Source organism: Camellia sinensis, chromosome 7, assembly GCF_055761805.1.
Source record: "Camellia sinensis isolate YWXY chromosome 7, ASM5576180v1, whole genome shotgun sequence".
In the NCBI taxonomy this organism is placed as follows: domain Eukaryota; kingdom Viridiplantae; phylum Streptophyta; class Magnoliopsida; order Ericales; family Theaceae; genus Camellia; species Camellia sinensis.
In genome coordinates, this window is record NC_138967.1 from 36,967,475 (window position 1) to 36,983,440 (window position 15,966).

The 15,966-nt window shown below is 31.8% G+C and overlaps 1 protein-coding gene across 1 annotated transcript; it reads left to right on the forward strand.

The window, feature by feature from the left end:
- The first annotated feature begins 6,867 nt into the window (after positions 1-6,867).
- On the forward strand, positions 6,868-14,749 carry LOC114279405 (uncharacterized). The gene is made up of 4 exons (XM_028221638.2): positions 6,868-7,191; positions 10,726-10,796; positions 11,033-11,168; positions 14,278-14,749. Exons 1-4 carry the CDS (start codon positions 7,035-7,037, stop codon positions 14,361-14,363), a joined length of 450 nt encoding a protein of 149 aa, XP_028077439.1. The 5' UTR covers positions 6,868-7,034; the 3' UTR covers positions 14,364-14,749.
- The last annotated feature ends 1,217 nt before the right edge of the window (positions 14,750-15,966 follow it).

Consider the following 15,966-nt stretch of genomic DNA (forward strand, 5'->3'; position numbering starts at 1 on the left):
GCAGCGGAATTTTTTTCATTTTTACAATTTTTTTTTTTTTTTGGTCTGATCTTGTTAGTTAGGTGAAAAATATTTTATATTTTTTAAAGGGATAATATTTTTCGGACTAAAATCTTATCAATGTTACCACTGTCCCATCATTACCACCGCCACCACCACTAATCCAATTCACTAGCACATTAATTTTGAAATTATAACTAAACATAGAGAAAAAAAAGATTGGAATAAGCTTAAGCATAAAATATTTTTAATTAATTTTTTTTTTACTGAAACAAATTGATAATATTACTAAAATAACTATGTCTAACTTGTTCCTTGAACATCATATTGTCCACATGTCTATTGAAATCATAACTAAAATTTATTAAAATCATAATTAACAAAATATCGACAAAAAAAGTTCTAAAATAAAAATAAACCACACGTATAAAACAAAAATATATATTTACTGTTATAAACAAATAAAAATAAAAATTTCATTAAACCACACGTATAAAACAGAGTATTTTTTTAAGGTCCCTACTATTATGATTTTATAGTATAAAGGACATCAACTATTTTCATGATGTCTAAGGTCCCTCAATATCAATCCAGAGAAATTTCAGTCCAGAGAAAATTCAACCAGAGAAATTCTCTGATCCAAAACCAGAGAAAATTCAATTCAAAAAAATTCAATTCTGTCTAAAATTTACCTCTCATTCTAGCCAAAATGAAGTGTACAGTTCTAGAAACCACAACCCATGAGAGACAGAAAATCTTCCTATGGAGGTTAGTCTCAGCAAAAATCCAAATAGACTCCTCTGAATGTCCCTTCTGCGGAGCGGAACCTGAATCTATAGTCCATCTGTTCTTCTTATGCAAACCCATCAAGATGATTTGGTTTGCCAAGTTGGGTATTAGGACAGATGATTTCTCCCACCTATCATTCTCAGATTGGATCAACCATATTCTCACTGCATCCTTGATATTTGGAGTTTCTCCTCCAAGCAAGTCAGATTTTGTGCTTTTTGCAGTAATTCTGATGGAAAAAACTTGGCTTTGGAGAAACAGAGCCATCTTTTGCTGTCCAAAGGTTGAACCAGAGAAATTTCAAAATTTCCCTGGACACATGAGAAATTTCAAAATTTCTCTGGACTCCCCAAACCCAAAAAAATTCTCAGACAAACATTTCCAGAGATTCTCCCACCCAGAGAATTTCTCTGGACTCCACAACCCAGAGAAAATTCCCAGCCAGAGAAATTCTCTCAACCCAAAGAATTTCTCTGGGCATGACCAGATGCAATAGCTGAGTTGACCAGATGCTCCAAATGTTTCATAGAATTTGTCTAGACTTCCCACTTAGAAATTCTCTTCAAATTTCTCTGGTTTATAAATTTCTTTAGTTTTCTCTCAGAGAAATTTCTAAAATTTCTCTGGATTCCAAACCAGAGAAAAACACCATATTCCAAACAAAGAAGAGAAACATAGTTTTAAAAAAAAAAAAAAACAGAGGATTTCTTGAGCTTCTTCATCTAACAATGGCTGAAAACTCTTCTTCTCTCAGGTAACTCTGCTGCCTCTCAATAAAATCCTACACTAGAGACAAGGGCCGATAGGAAATGATGGGGTGGGAGATTCTGTTGCCTCACGATTTTCAAAACAAATTCAGTCAAAACAACACAAGAGGTATCATTAGTGAAAAGAGCACTGGAAATGGCAGAAATAAGGCAGATTCGACAAAGCAAGTCCTTGGGTCCCCAACTCTTCCAGGTAAGCAATTTACCCAAGTATTTAAACATGTCTGCCCTTTCAAGATACACACTAACAACCATTGTTCCAAAAAGAAGACCGAGGATTGGAAGATCAATAGCAGCATATGCTTGCTCTGGTGTTATAACTTGGAAAAGTAGACGACAATCTTCTCACCTCCGATACAACTGTTGTCATCGTAGAAATCTATACAGTCTCTTGGATCAGAGACAACCTCATCGGAACGGTTTGCGTTCTCATCACCAACCTGCTCCAGGTCCGCCGCGCTTCCGGCTCTCTGCGTATGCGTGTATCTGGACAGGTCTGAGAATGGAGAAGTTTCGAGAGAGAGAGAGAGATGAGTTTTGATCGGGTAAGGTCAAATTTCTCTGTGATATGTTTAGGGATCTTAGACATCAAAAAATAATTTTGTGAATCTCTTCCATTACGAAAAATGGGAGAGGGACCCTAAACTAATTTTTCCTAAAACAAATGCATGAAAAGATGATTGTATGTATAATTACCATTTTCACATTATGCCCAAAAAAAAAAGATTAAAAGAGAATGTATTAGTGATGGACAGCTCAGAAATATTTGCTTTTGCATTTATAATGGTGTAAATGATATATAAATAAAAAATATTATAATTTGTATACAAAATAACGTAGTTGCATTAAGATTTATCATTTTAAAATAAAATACTCATTAAAATGATTACAACAAATAATCTCATAAAGAGAAAGAAATTATCAATCCTTGCTAAGTTAACCCCCCTGAATAGAAGTGTTACAACATAAAAATATCATCATTTGACAATATTGTTCTAATTGTATAAATATTATTTTTACTTTTACTTTTATAACAAAATCTGAAATATAAATGTGGTTTGTCAATCTCATCATCAAAAAAATATAGATGGAACTTTACTTTTACTTTTATAACAAAATCTGAAATATAAATGTGGTTTGTCAATCTCATTATCAAAAAAATATAGATAGAACTTTCCTCAAATTTTGATATCTGTGGTTGGCATAAGTTATTTTCGTTATTTTAGCTACAAAAAGACAATAGGTTAAAAAGTAAATAAAGCAAAATATTATATCTAAATTATAATCATTTTATTTTTTTCTTATAAAAATCAAAAAAACCAAAAAGGTCATCACAAACGAAGTTTTTTAGCCTCAGGTTAAAATAGTCAAAAAATCAAAAAGCTAAAAAATAACCCACATCTCAAACGAAAACTTACTAAATATGACCTTGAAGATAAATGAATTTTTTTTTTTTAGAATGTGAAAATAAATGACAACCGTGCTACGTAACTCGAAAAACAGGACTCGAATGGCCCGATTTTTTTTTTTTCTTGCCTTCTACTAACACACTTTCCTCTCTCACTCAAACATGACCGAGTGAAGTTCCAACCTTTTGATCCGTGTATACAAACAAACCCACAAACAAAACCAAATCAAAATCCACAAACAAAACCAAATCAAATCAAAATCCACAAACAAAATCAAAATCAACAACTGATCACAAACAAACCCACATCAACTGTGTATACAAATCAAAACCAAATCAAAATAAAAAACAAACCCACAAATCAAAACCAAATCACACATAGATCTGTTGAGAGAAGAGGAAGAAAGGGACCCACCGTCATGCCATCACTGTCGCGCCCACGGTCGTGCCATCACCTCTGTCATCGCACCGCTATCGCCTCTTTTCTCATTCTTCTCTCTGCCTCCCTCTTCTCTCTTTCTTCTTTATTCTCTCTTCCCTCTTTTCCCTATTTCAGAGAAAAGAGAGAGAGAAAAATCAAAACGACATCGTTTTGAAATTCGGATCAATTGAGCCATGAAAATTTCAAGCTACCAAACTTTATAAACGAATTTAGTAAACAATATTACTACAAATAATGAATATCAAATCCACTGTAGCACATTTGGAATGATTATCAATTGATCACCGGAGTTCAACTCCCGGCAGCAAAATTATTTTGTTTTTAGAATTTCTTTGTTTTTTAATTAAATTAACATAAACTAAATTTATTTCAATAAATCATATATATATATTATTTTTTAAAGGAGAAAAATATTATTCTAGACTAAATTTCTTTCATACCACCACCTTCACAATCACAACTATTACCCTATTATGGCCGGCGCCACCTCCACTATTTCAACCCACTACTATATTAATTTTGAAATTACAATTACATATAGAAAAATATATTTTGGGAAAAATAATTTTTAGAATACATTTTTTTAGAAAAAATATTTTTTATCAAAACAAACAGAATGTTAGCTTACCTATTCCAACTGTTTAATATTAGATACATATTTTAAAATTTACTTAAAATATAAATTATAATTTGTAATTCTAAAAATTATATTATGTCTCCTTAAGTTTTCAATCGCGTAACAAATTACTTATTCTATTAATAAATTATTAAGTCAATTATTAATTTTTAATGATATTATTAATATAAAGACCAATTAGGAATTTCATTTTTCTACTACTTATATATGTTAAATAAAAAATTATAACAACGGTTTATTTTTAATTTTTAAAACTATAAAAGATAATTCATATTTAAAAAAAATTAAGAGACATATTTATAATTTACCCTTAACATTACTAAAATAATCATGATGAATTTGAACACCATATATTGCCCATGGTATCGCCAAGTTCACTATATTAAACTCATAATTTCATTTCAAAACAACTTTTGCTTGGGAAGGGGAGAAAATAGTTGGAAAGTCAAAAAAAAATACTGCAAGTTATTATATTATTCTTTTTATTTTTTACACATTTTTTTATTATAAAAACTAAAAAGATAACTAAAATAACAAATTTCTGAACAAGTCCTAAAATTCAACACAATACTAAAAATACTAGTAAATTATACTTACCTATCCTAAGGTTTAGAAAAAATACACTAAGCCCACAATTTTGACATAATAACATTAACTTTTCTTTTAGTAAGGTTAAATTAACCAAAATTAATGCAGATAGTGTGAGAATACAAAATAAACTACATAAAATACACATTTTCGTGTAAAAGATAGAATAATTTTATTTTTTTCATTCATATAACTAACAAATTAAGTTGAAAAATAAGTTAAGTGTTTTATAAATTAAAATCACAGGGAAACTCAATATAATTATGTCAAATTTATGGGACTTATTGTATTTTTTTTTATTTTTTTTTTCAAATCTTAAAGAGTAATTTTATTTTCACACACTAATTCCCTTAAGTTTACACACTCAATAAAATTTTTTCTTGATACAATTTTATCCGAAAATAAAAATATCATGATACCCTTAACTTCTTCCATCTAAACCATAATTCTAAAACATCACAACCATCTCCCATTACCAATGCCACCTCTCTCCTCTGCCATTCCCTCTCGTCACCTTTTTTCCCTCCACCTATGACTACCTTCCACCATGAACTATACATTTCCACAAGTCTTTCACCACGAACCACTCACTTTCAAAATTGACTATGAAGGTCTAGAATGGCGGGAGATGAGTTAGGAGTGGTGGTGGTGGTTGTGATGGAAGGCTGAGAGTAACACTGACACCGGTGAAGAAAGAGTGGGTGGATGAAAGAAAAATTAGGATTTTAAAATTGAAGATGAAGGTAATATTGAAATAAAGAGATATATATGTATTGATTTTTTATTTTTTATTTTTTATATGTATATTTAAAATATTTGCATCACGTGTGTATACTGAAGGAAAATGATGTATAAAAATAAAAGTACACAATCATAAGAGAGTCGGTGTAAATTAACCTATTAAAAATAACCAAAAATTATACAAAAGTAGTTGTTAGAGTCTCTACTATTTTTGATAATTTATTTAAAAGATAAATAATAAAGTGTCAAAGAGTCCTATTGTTGGCAAAATATCGATCGTTCGAGTCTCCGACTCTCCCTCAACCCTAATGAGATGAGTTTAGGGATGGTTGAATAAGGTAATGTCGAATTTGGGAAGACTTTTAAAAAATCCGATTGGGTTCGATTCAAGACAGGACGGGTATCTTTTATCCAAACTCTATCCAACTTGCAAATATAGTAATAAATAAATAATAATATTACATATATATAATATGTATAATATGTATATAATATATTGTTAAATTTTTATAAAAAATATATATAATATTTATATAATATATTATTGAGTTTTTATTATGTTATATACTTATATAATATAATTTTAATATATATAGTATATAATATATTTTTTAATTATAAATAATTTTTTTTAATTTTAATTATTAAATTTTAATATTATTATTAAATTTCTGATCGTGTTGTAGATCGGATAGAATCCACGTGAGGGTGAGGATTATATTTGCTGGTTTGAATGAGGTGAGAGAATTTGACGAGGGTCGGATCGAATCGGATTGGATAAGGATGGAAGCAAGCTACGAAAATTAAGAGTGAGTATGGTCTGAATAGGTTTATATTAGAGTAAAATCATAATCAATCGATTATTTATAGGTCAGAAAAAATTAGAATCAATTCAATCTATTTAAATCATGGAACCAATCTATTTAAAGAAGAATTGAATCGGCTTATGATCATGAATTTACATAATTAAATAATAAAAGAAAAATATAACATTTTAATTTCATAAAAACATAAACATAGCATCACATTAATTCCACAATAATAATATGTATTTCCATTATAGCGACATATTATTCTACAATTTAAACAATCATAAGAAAATTACTTCCACCATAAGTATTTAGACTATTACAAATTAAAACTAAAAATTAACAAACAAAAATAAGAAGATACTATGTAGGTTTAGATTTGGATTTGGGTTTAGGTTTTATATAGAATAAGAGAAGATACTATACGGGAAAATGTATAATATAAATATATATTATTTGTGTACGGTCTGAATTGGTTCCAATTTAAAATCATAAAGTTCAATTCAAAATTGATGTGTAGATTACGAATTTTTAATTTTTCAATCTAAAACCATATCATGAATTTAAAAAATCAATCAAACCTTACCGAATTAAACTAAACCGGACCGGATGCCTTGCTACGCCCTAACGAAAATGGGATGGGAGTGAGGGTGGGTCTCGACTCACACCCGTTGCCATCCTAAAGTAGCATTGACCTGTAAGTGAAGTCATAAGTCATGTAGCTAATTCTGGTTAGTGCATAGCCTTCCCATTTAAAAGAACTTTTGACAATAGGTGTTTGGTTTAACTAGTTATTTATGGCTTTCTATGAAGTTAGGTACTAAACTACATCTATAAGATCAGGGTGGAGGAGATGGAAATTCTTCAGCAATGGTGGAAGATGAGATTCTCTTTCAAGAACGCCACTTTCATCGTTTGTTTCTTCAATCTCATCGCCCTTCTTTTCTTCCTTCAGGGCTTTCTCTCTGCTTCTTCCAACCGCAAATTGGCCTCCTATCAACGCAACTCAGGCTTGTCCCCCTACACTCTTTCTTCATTCTGAAATTGCAAAATAATCATGGGTTTGTCTTTGTTTGTTTGTTTTTTTCCGATTATTATCTTTGCCTTTCTTGTATGACTCTTTTGTAATTGAACTGTGGTGGAAGAATTGTAGGTATGTGTTGAATTGAAATCAGTTGTCTTTTTGGGTTGACCTATCATCGTTTGGATTTGGGGATTTGGGTTTTAATGTAGAAATTAGTGGAAACAGTTGCTAATTGTGTTTGATGATTTTTTGGTTTTGGGTTTGATGTGCCTACTTTCCGTTTGAGAATTGTGGGTTTTGTGTTTTTAGGTTTTTGGGTTTGATCACAGATATGAGATGTGCCTACTTTCTGGTTGAGAATTGTGGGTTTTGGTTCTTAGGTTGTTGGGATCCATGTAGTGTGGGATCCATGTAGAATTAATGTGAACTATAAGATGAGAATTCTGAAATAATTCCTGGTAGCTAAGTCTGGTTCATAGTATTGCTTTTGTCGGTGAGATGTGCCTACTTTCTGGTTGTGTAAATGGCTACTCTGTATTTCATGATTGATCACCATTTGCACTTGAAGTGTAGTGAGGACAATTATGAAACAAATTGAGGGCTTTTGAGTGAGCTCCCGAGGCTGTGCTTGGAGCTTGGATTTGAGAGGGATTTGTAGAGGGAAAAACAAATGGATTTTTTACACAAATCCTTCTCCCAATCCAAGATCCGAATGCAGCCTAAGTGTATTCCATTTATAGAGACAATTATAGAGGTGAGGAATCATCAACTGCTTTGAACTTCATTACATACAGAACTGCAGGCTGTTGAATCTTAAATTTTTTTTGCTAATTTCTAGAAAACGTGTTCTTAAGCTGTGTTTAGAACTTGGATTCGTGGAGGGATTTGTAGAGGGAAAAGAAAAGGATTTTTTACACAACTCCCTCCCCAAATCCAAGATCTGAATAACCTAAGTGTATTCCATTTATAGAGACAATTAGAGGTGAGGAATCATCAAGCTTTGAACTTCATTACATACAGAACTGCAGGCTGTCCAATCTTGAACCTTTCTTGCTAGTTTTAGAAAATGTGTGTAAGTTGTGTTTGGATCTTCAATTCATGGAGGAATTTGTAAAGGAAAAAGAAAAGGGTGAGGAAAAGTGAATGAAGTAAAAATAATAATAATAATAATAATTTTATTTATACTTTTCCCTTTATTTTCCCTCCACAAATCGAAGATCTAAACACAATTTTAAATTAAAAAAAATTCTAGGAGGAAAAAGAAAAGAAAAAGGAAAAGTGAATGAAGTAAAAATTATTTTTTCCTTTACACTTTTCCCATTCTATTTCTTTTCCCTCCACAAATCTAAGATACAAACACAACATAGTTTTATGTTATTTTAAGAACCCCTCAGTTTGGCAAAAAATATATCATATATATGTTATTTTAAATGCTCAAATCAGTGATAAGTGAAACTAAACTCACATAGTTTTTTTTTTTTTAACCCTCTCATTTTTTTTCTCTTAAACCTGAGAGGGTATTTTGTGGTTTTGAAGCAATGCTCCACACTATTTATGTTGTGACCCTTATTTAGTTGTCTTCTACAAAACCAACATAAAAGTAATTGGTTACATTAATTGTTTAAACCAATCAAGTTAGGACACCACATGTATTTGTCTAAAAAGAACTAAATATTTTTCCCTTAAAGCCACTAAAACCCTAAATCAATGATGCTTGCCTGTATCAGTATTTGAAAATCAAGTTTGTATGTGTTTTTGTGGTGCTGGGGTATATATTTTCATTTGCTGGATAAGTGCTGATTGGTTTATGTGTTATTGGATGCTTCAAATTATTCTATTTAAGTTGACACATTGCTCAGAACCTATTATTTTTTTCCGATTTTTCATTTTTTTTCTTTCTGCCTTCCTTCCTTTCTTCTTCTTCTTCTTCTTCTTCTTCTTTTTATTTTTTATTTTTTTTCAAATACCAATCAGTCAAATTTGTTTACATGCTATATAAATCACCAATTTATTACTTACTATGTGACACCTATCATATTAATAAAGTGTGTCATGTTTCAGTTTTCAAAATCTCATTATTAACATCACTTAGTAAGAAAAGTTTTTTAAGATTTATAGTTTATATATGATTTTCCTTTGTTTACAAATAAGATGATTTGTGTAGTTTTATACTCCTCTTTTCTTTTTCTTTTTTTGTGCGTGTGTGCGTGTGTGTGGATGTTTTAAGGTATTAATTGACAAAAATTCAAATAGTTATTGATTGATTGTCATTAGCATAACCAGTTTAGATAAATGGCATGTGTATTGGTACAGTAATAATCTTACAATTCTATAAGAGTTCAGTATTGGTATTATTACAAGTTTGATATTAGGCTCTTGAACCCCTACTAAAATTATTTTCTGGTGTCAACATTGCCCTTTTGTTGTGAGTCTTGTGACTATGTGGATCACAAAGGAACCCTTGATGAGAGAAATGTTTGGATTTAATATTAAACTACTGAAATGGAATAGATGTACATAAGTTGATTCTGTTGTGAGTTGGTTGGTAGCTGGTTCTCACCAAGTTTTGTATTTGACCTACTAAAAATGGAAGGAAGGAACATATTGCAGGTAGGAGCTCATTAGCCTTTTCTACTCAGCTCCTACCTGTCAACATGTTCTGGTACAGGTGTCGAACACACATCCTACACTCTTAGCCTTGTCTTATCCAGTGAACACAGGTACACTAGGGGAAGTAGAAGAGTCCGTGTACCCTTTGTAAATTATCTCTTGTTCATCTACTTATTCATGTAGGACTGCTTTGTAAATTCTTCTTCAATGTCAAAACCATTGTTATTTTTGGGGGAGAGTGAGAAAGAGAGACTCCTGGCGCATACAACACACCCACAGTAAACATTCTCAAAATCAACACACTACTCACTAGAATTGAGACTCAGAGAACAGCTCATAGCCACACACACACCCAAAGATCTACCCATAGACACGACCTCACACTTACTAGCCACTACACAATACACATGTACACTACACTACATGGTACACTGTCTGTAAACACTACTAACTACACACTACGCACCTACACATAATAGTTATATATATATATATATATATTATATGCAGATACGGTATGAGAAAAAATCATGAAAAATAACTGGAAGAACTGAAGCCGCAAAAACAACTACACAAATCAACCCAAACAACAGAAAATAATGAAAAAAAATGAGAGAAAAAGTGAACTCATTGCTTATGGAAGGAGATGTATGGCCGACTGAGTGTAAGGTGGTGTAATGGAGAATATAACGGCCGTATCATCAGCTACGACACCAATATGAAATCCAATACTTACATGATTTTATTTCTCACTGATACAACCCTGTGTATCGCAATTGGTTGCCCGAAATTTCATTATATATTGGCCGATAGGATACATAATGATTGATATTTTGAACACTAGGGTGGCTTCTTTCTATATGTAACTCATATTTATAGATAAATATTACATGTACCTTTTGAAATGCAGCTCAACTCAGATACATTAAGGAATCTGAAGATTTACGGCGAACCATGGAACCCTTGGAACTAATTAGAAGAGTAAGTATAAAGTGTCTTTACAGTTCATCAATTTATTGAATTTTCAACTGAATGGATGCAAGTATAAGGAATCACATGTATAGCTTTGTGATTCTTGAGGTTGAGTTATATTTACATTAAGGTTGATATCTTTTTTCACAGATTTTACTCTATTTTTTTTTTCAAAAAAACTCTTCACTAGTGTTCAAGTTTATGATACATCTTGAAGTGCAACTAAAAATCTTTCCTTAATTTAGGTGAGGGAAATTAAGCAAGAAGCATACATAGAACCAGAGCCAGTCCAACAGAAAGATATAAAGCAGACTGCTGCAGTTGATCTGATTACGAGGTTGAACAATTTTCGTTCCTATTCAGATCCTGGCAGTCTAAAAGGTGACTACTAACTACCTTATCCCAAGAAAATTGTTACTAATTCCAGTTTCTTCATTTGTTTTCTGTTTTTGTCATGTAATTATTTCTCAATCGTAAACCTGCTATCTGGGCTTTTGTAGTACTCACAAATTCGACTCAAATCAAGTAGCAAACCATAATGAAGATGGGGCTACACACACAAATAAGTCCATGTTTGGAAACAGGAACACGGTTATATGTGCGTGTACATAATGAATCATATATTTGTTACATGGTTAAAACATATATGTAGAACCATAGGAAGCTTAAAAAATTTTACTTGGACATTGACATTTTTAGTGAAAGACACCCTGCTTGTGTTGTTCTTGTGCACTTTTGTAGTAGAGGAAGGTTGCCCCCTTTTTGTATCATCCGAAACAGTTGTTTGACATGTGAACCCTGGTATCATGTCAACAAGTGTTGACACATAAATTGCCAATAGCATGAAAGCATATAATTGGACTTTATGTATACTTATATTTTACTATGGTGATTTTAGAAAACTGTTCCAACAGTCACTTAATTAGTTAAAAGCTTGAGACGATTTTCATCTCTACAAGCGGGCAGGCTGATCTATGAAGTGAAAGTTTTTTTAACTGCTCATTCATTCTTATATATATTTTCCCTGTATGCTATTTGTAGCCACGGGAGGAATTGTAAGGTGATTCTTTATTCAGGGTTGTGACTTAGGGTTTAGAGTTTAAGAATCCTATGGGTAAAAAGAACAGGATAGGAGGGCTTAGGTAGATCTCAAGCCACTGCCACTTTGGAGAGCAAATTGGATAAGCTTTGAAGTCTTGGAGGCATGGATGTTGTAGAAGTTCTTTGTCAACATGTATATTGCTATGGGAAAGCTTTATCGGCATCAAAATTGCTTTGGAGAAGGAGGATATCTTGGAAGCTTCAAGTTTTCTATGGAAGTTGCTGTGGGAGAACTTCACCAACCAGGAAAAAGCTTTGAACAGGGTCAAGACCAAGTCAACCATAAAAAAAGGGCATTGGTTCATTTGGTCAATTTCTTCAACCAACATCGGTGTCTGGTCGACCAAGGTGGTATGGTCAAATATGACAGCCAAGCCAACCACAAGTTGGTTGACTAGATGGATCCGCTAGGCAAGTCATTTAAATCCCACTCCACTATGGGCCGACCTACCATGGCCTAGGTGGGCTGACCCATGAGGAGATACAGAAGGTGGAGTTCATGCAGTGATGCATGGACCGACCCATTTATAGTGCAGGCCGGCCCAAGACGAACACCAGTAAAATAGTGCCGAGCATGTAGGTTGACCCATTATACTACAATTCTATAAAATTAACCCTTTTTTTTTGTGTGAAGATTCAATAAAATTAACCTTCATATGACCATTGGGATATTTCTTCTATTTATATCCCTGTTGGGGTTCTTCTATGAGAAGAAGTCATTGAGGGGGTCTATACATGTCCTGTACTCTCATATATACTTGAGTGAGTGTGAATTCAATATTGGAATTGAGAGTCGTCTTCAACCTTAGAGCAAGTAAGTGAACCTTTTGAGGCCTTTCAATTGTAAGAGGTAGTTTCTCATCTTTTTAGTGTAGTTCTTACACAGTTGTCCTGCACACCACAAGACTTTTGGGGTATCAGATTTTCTTAGTTTTGAAGTTCTTGTTTCTATATTTGTTTAATCTAGTGAATTGTTAGGTTGACTTTGGTGGCTGGGATGGAACTAGCAAGAGATCATCAGTGGCCATAGCCCCCCTGCCCATATGAAAAAACATGTTTGCTGCCACATGATGTCATTGACATTGTATAAATATTGGAAAAGGCTATTATACACATCCCTAACTATCAAAAATGTTGAGAGTTTTTGTTGTTTTAGTTACGAACCATTATGGTTATGTTAATGAAAGGGCACACCATAAAAAGGTATTCGTTATGAACCATTGTGGTTATCTTACAAACCATCATGATTATGCTGTGAACATTAAAAGTTTAGGAACCATTGTGGGGAGAAAAGATATGAACAATTATGATTTTATTACGAATATCTGTGGTGTAGTTGCAAGAGGACATACATATATCCTTTCCCATAAATATTTTGCAAGGCTTCGTTTGGGAATCGACTTTTTTAGTGAAAGAAAGAATGGGTTGACTTTTTGAATTGGCTTTTGGCTTTTTGGCTATTTTAGTCAGTTCCCAAACATCATAACCAAAAAGTTGAGACTAGTGATGACCTTTTTGTTTTATGAGAAAATACAATTGATTATGAGTATAATGTTTCAACTTGTGGACTACAAAAATTCGTCTAACTCTTTATGATTTGTAACAATGGAAAAGGCTTTATGATTTGTAAGGACGATAAAATCAACAATTTACCAACTTGTAATAGTAATAAATCTTTAGTCTATTTCTCATTCATGAATTAGAAATTAAAATAAAAAATTCTTGTTCAGCTCCAGGAGATTAAATCCTGGTTCTGTCCTTGTTTAGAGGTTGTGGTTTTGGGTGAGCCTAAACCCATTTGTATATGGAGAAAGTTTGTGGTGTCTCTAGTGAAATCCCTTGAAGGAGTGAAAATAAAAGTTTTGGGTGTTCCTAGTGAAAACCCATTTGATTAGTGAAATATGCCAGTTAAGGAGGTTGGAAGTGACATATGCAAATAGCCGAACCACTATATGTGTATATATATATATATATATTGGATTAATGAGATGAATGAATGATCATTTGTGTTAATCTTCAATACATGCTTAATATGAATGTACTTTTGTGAGATAAACATTTGAACAAATGATTTTTGAAAGTTAACTTTGTGAATGATAAAATGGATGATAAATTAATATCACCAAGACTTTGAAAGTTGATTTAGGGTTGAATAAAATTGAGCATATGATATAGTCTCAACCCTGGTCAGCCAGACATCAGAATTAGTTGGCAGAGTAGAGTTAAAGGGACATAACCTAAAACAAGTTAAAATTGATTAACTTGTGTTGTGTCCTATTTAGTTTCCTTAAAATTGATTCCCATGTGTGATTTTCAGTTTCCTTCTTTCTTCCTAGGAGCTTCTCACTTTTATGATATGATAATGGATTATTTTTTTTACTCTCTACAGCTCTAGAAGAATGGCGTAAAAGGAAGATGGAACGAGCGAGGCAGCGCGAACTTGGGAAAAATGGAACAGCTACCTCACAAGCTTGAAATTCTCTGTTAAATAGAGTCCAACCTCGTACATCAATCATGTGATTGCCAGTGGTTAAAGTTACTTGCAGATTTAGTTTGTAGAGAGCCAAGAAATCCTCATCTAATCTCCAAAAAATAAATCCACTGCATTCTCTGCTTCTCTTGCGAAGTCTACACATTTTCTGATATTGTTTGTGATTTTCCCACCACAGGCAGTTTGCCGACAAACCGGGATCCTGCTGCAGTAGGAATGTTGTAAACAAGCCGAGTAACAATAGTGCATTTTCAATTTTATGTGATTTTCAAGTTTGGGTTGAGAACTTGATAAGTTTTAAAAATATGTTTTGAGGTTAGTTTGTTTGTTATTCAAGTTAATTTCAAAAGAGTTTTAATTGAGTTGATAATTGAGCTGAGTTTAAATAGTTTTTTTTATAGTGTATATAAGTTTATTGAACAGAGTTTGAACTGAGTTTTAAAAATTAACAAATTTCAAGATGTGTTCAATCTTTACTTATTTGTATAATATAACAAGTTGATCTTGAACAAGTTTTTAATTAGTCAAACTCAAGTAATTTGGTTTATTTTACAATAGTCTTAGTTTACCTAGTAAGAATGATTATTTTCACAATATATATTTTAAAAAAATTGTAATAGTCCCGTTTGGTAGAGTTGTGGGAAAGTGATTATAACTTATAGCCTAACAGTTTATAACTTATAGTTGTGAACATAAGTTGATTTTTGACTTATAAATTAAGCTTTTCTTTCCCAACTCAAAGAATAAGTTGATTTTTTATTTACAAAAAGCTATAAGTTGTATTGTTAAGGTGAATTAAAAACATCAAAATAATTTAAATTAAGGTAAAAGTTAAAATAAGTTAAAAATAAGTCTTACCAAATAAGGCCAATACTTATGGAATCAGGGGCTATAGAAGTTGAACCATGATGATTTCTCCAAGTGAGCTGCAAATTTGAGTTTGACCCATCAGTTACCAAACTCAAAACAACAGAGAGGAACTCCAAATTGCACGAGTCAAGTATTCTTTTCTATCGTGTTTGATCTCTTCATTATTGACCGGACTTATTTATTTATAAGTATTGAGTGTTTCTTTTTAATGTATTTGTCATTCATTTTGATAATAAAAAATAAAATAAAAAAAATTTGATACATTTTTTATGTATTTTTGTGTTTGTGGAATGATTATTTAGTACTAGTAATAATATTGATTAATTTATTAAAGAAATAAATGAAAGGGAGATTTTTTAGTTTTTGTTCGTGAGTTTTTATTTATGCTAAGTTCATTTGTATCAGTTTGTATTGAAATATAATATAATAAGTATAAATAATTGAATTGAATTTTTTTTAAATATTTTTACAATGATAAATTTTTTATTGAAAGTTGAAATTGCTTCTTTTGATAAATAAATTCGGTTCACAGAACCGGTTCGTAACTATCTGTTTATATAATAAATAACCTTAATTGTAGAAGATGATCATCTCTAACACTTTCTTCATCCAGTTATCATCTAACAGTTAATCTAAAGACCACAACTAGTGATAATAATTAATTGTTGAATTGTGACATTTAAATCAACAATTGAATAATGACTAGACGAAAAAAAT

Excerpts from the sequence above, each read along its gene's own strand:
- LOC114279405 (XM_028221638.2), top strand. The coding sequence starts at position 7,035 with ATGGAAATTCTTCAGCAATGGTGGAAGATGAGATTCTCTTTCAAGAAC. Across the intron at positions 10,797-11,032 it reads CCTTGGAACTAATTAGAAGA|GTGAGGGAAATTAAGCAAGA; the intron begins GTAAGTATAAAG and ends TCCTTAATTTAG. Across the intron at positions 11,169-14,277 it reads AGATCCTGGCAGTCTAAAAG|CTCTAGAAGAATGGCGTAAA; the intron begins GTGACTACTAAC and ends TACTCTCTACAG.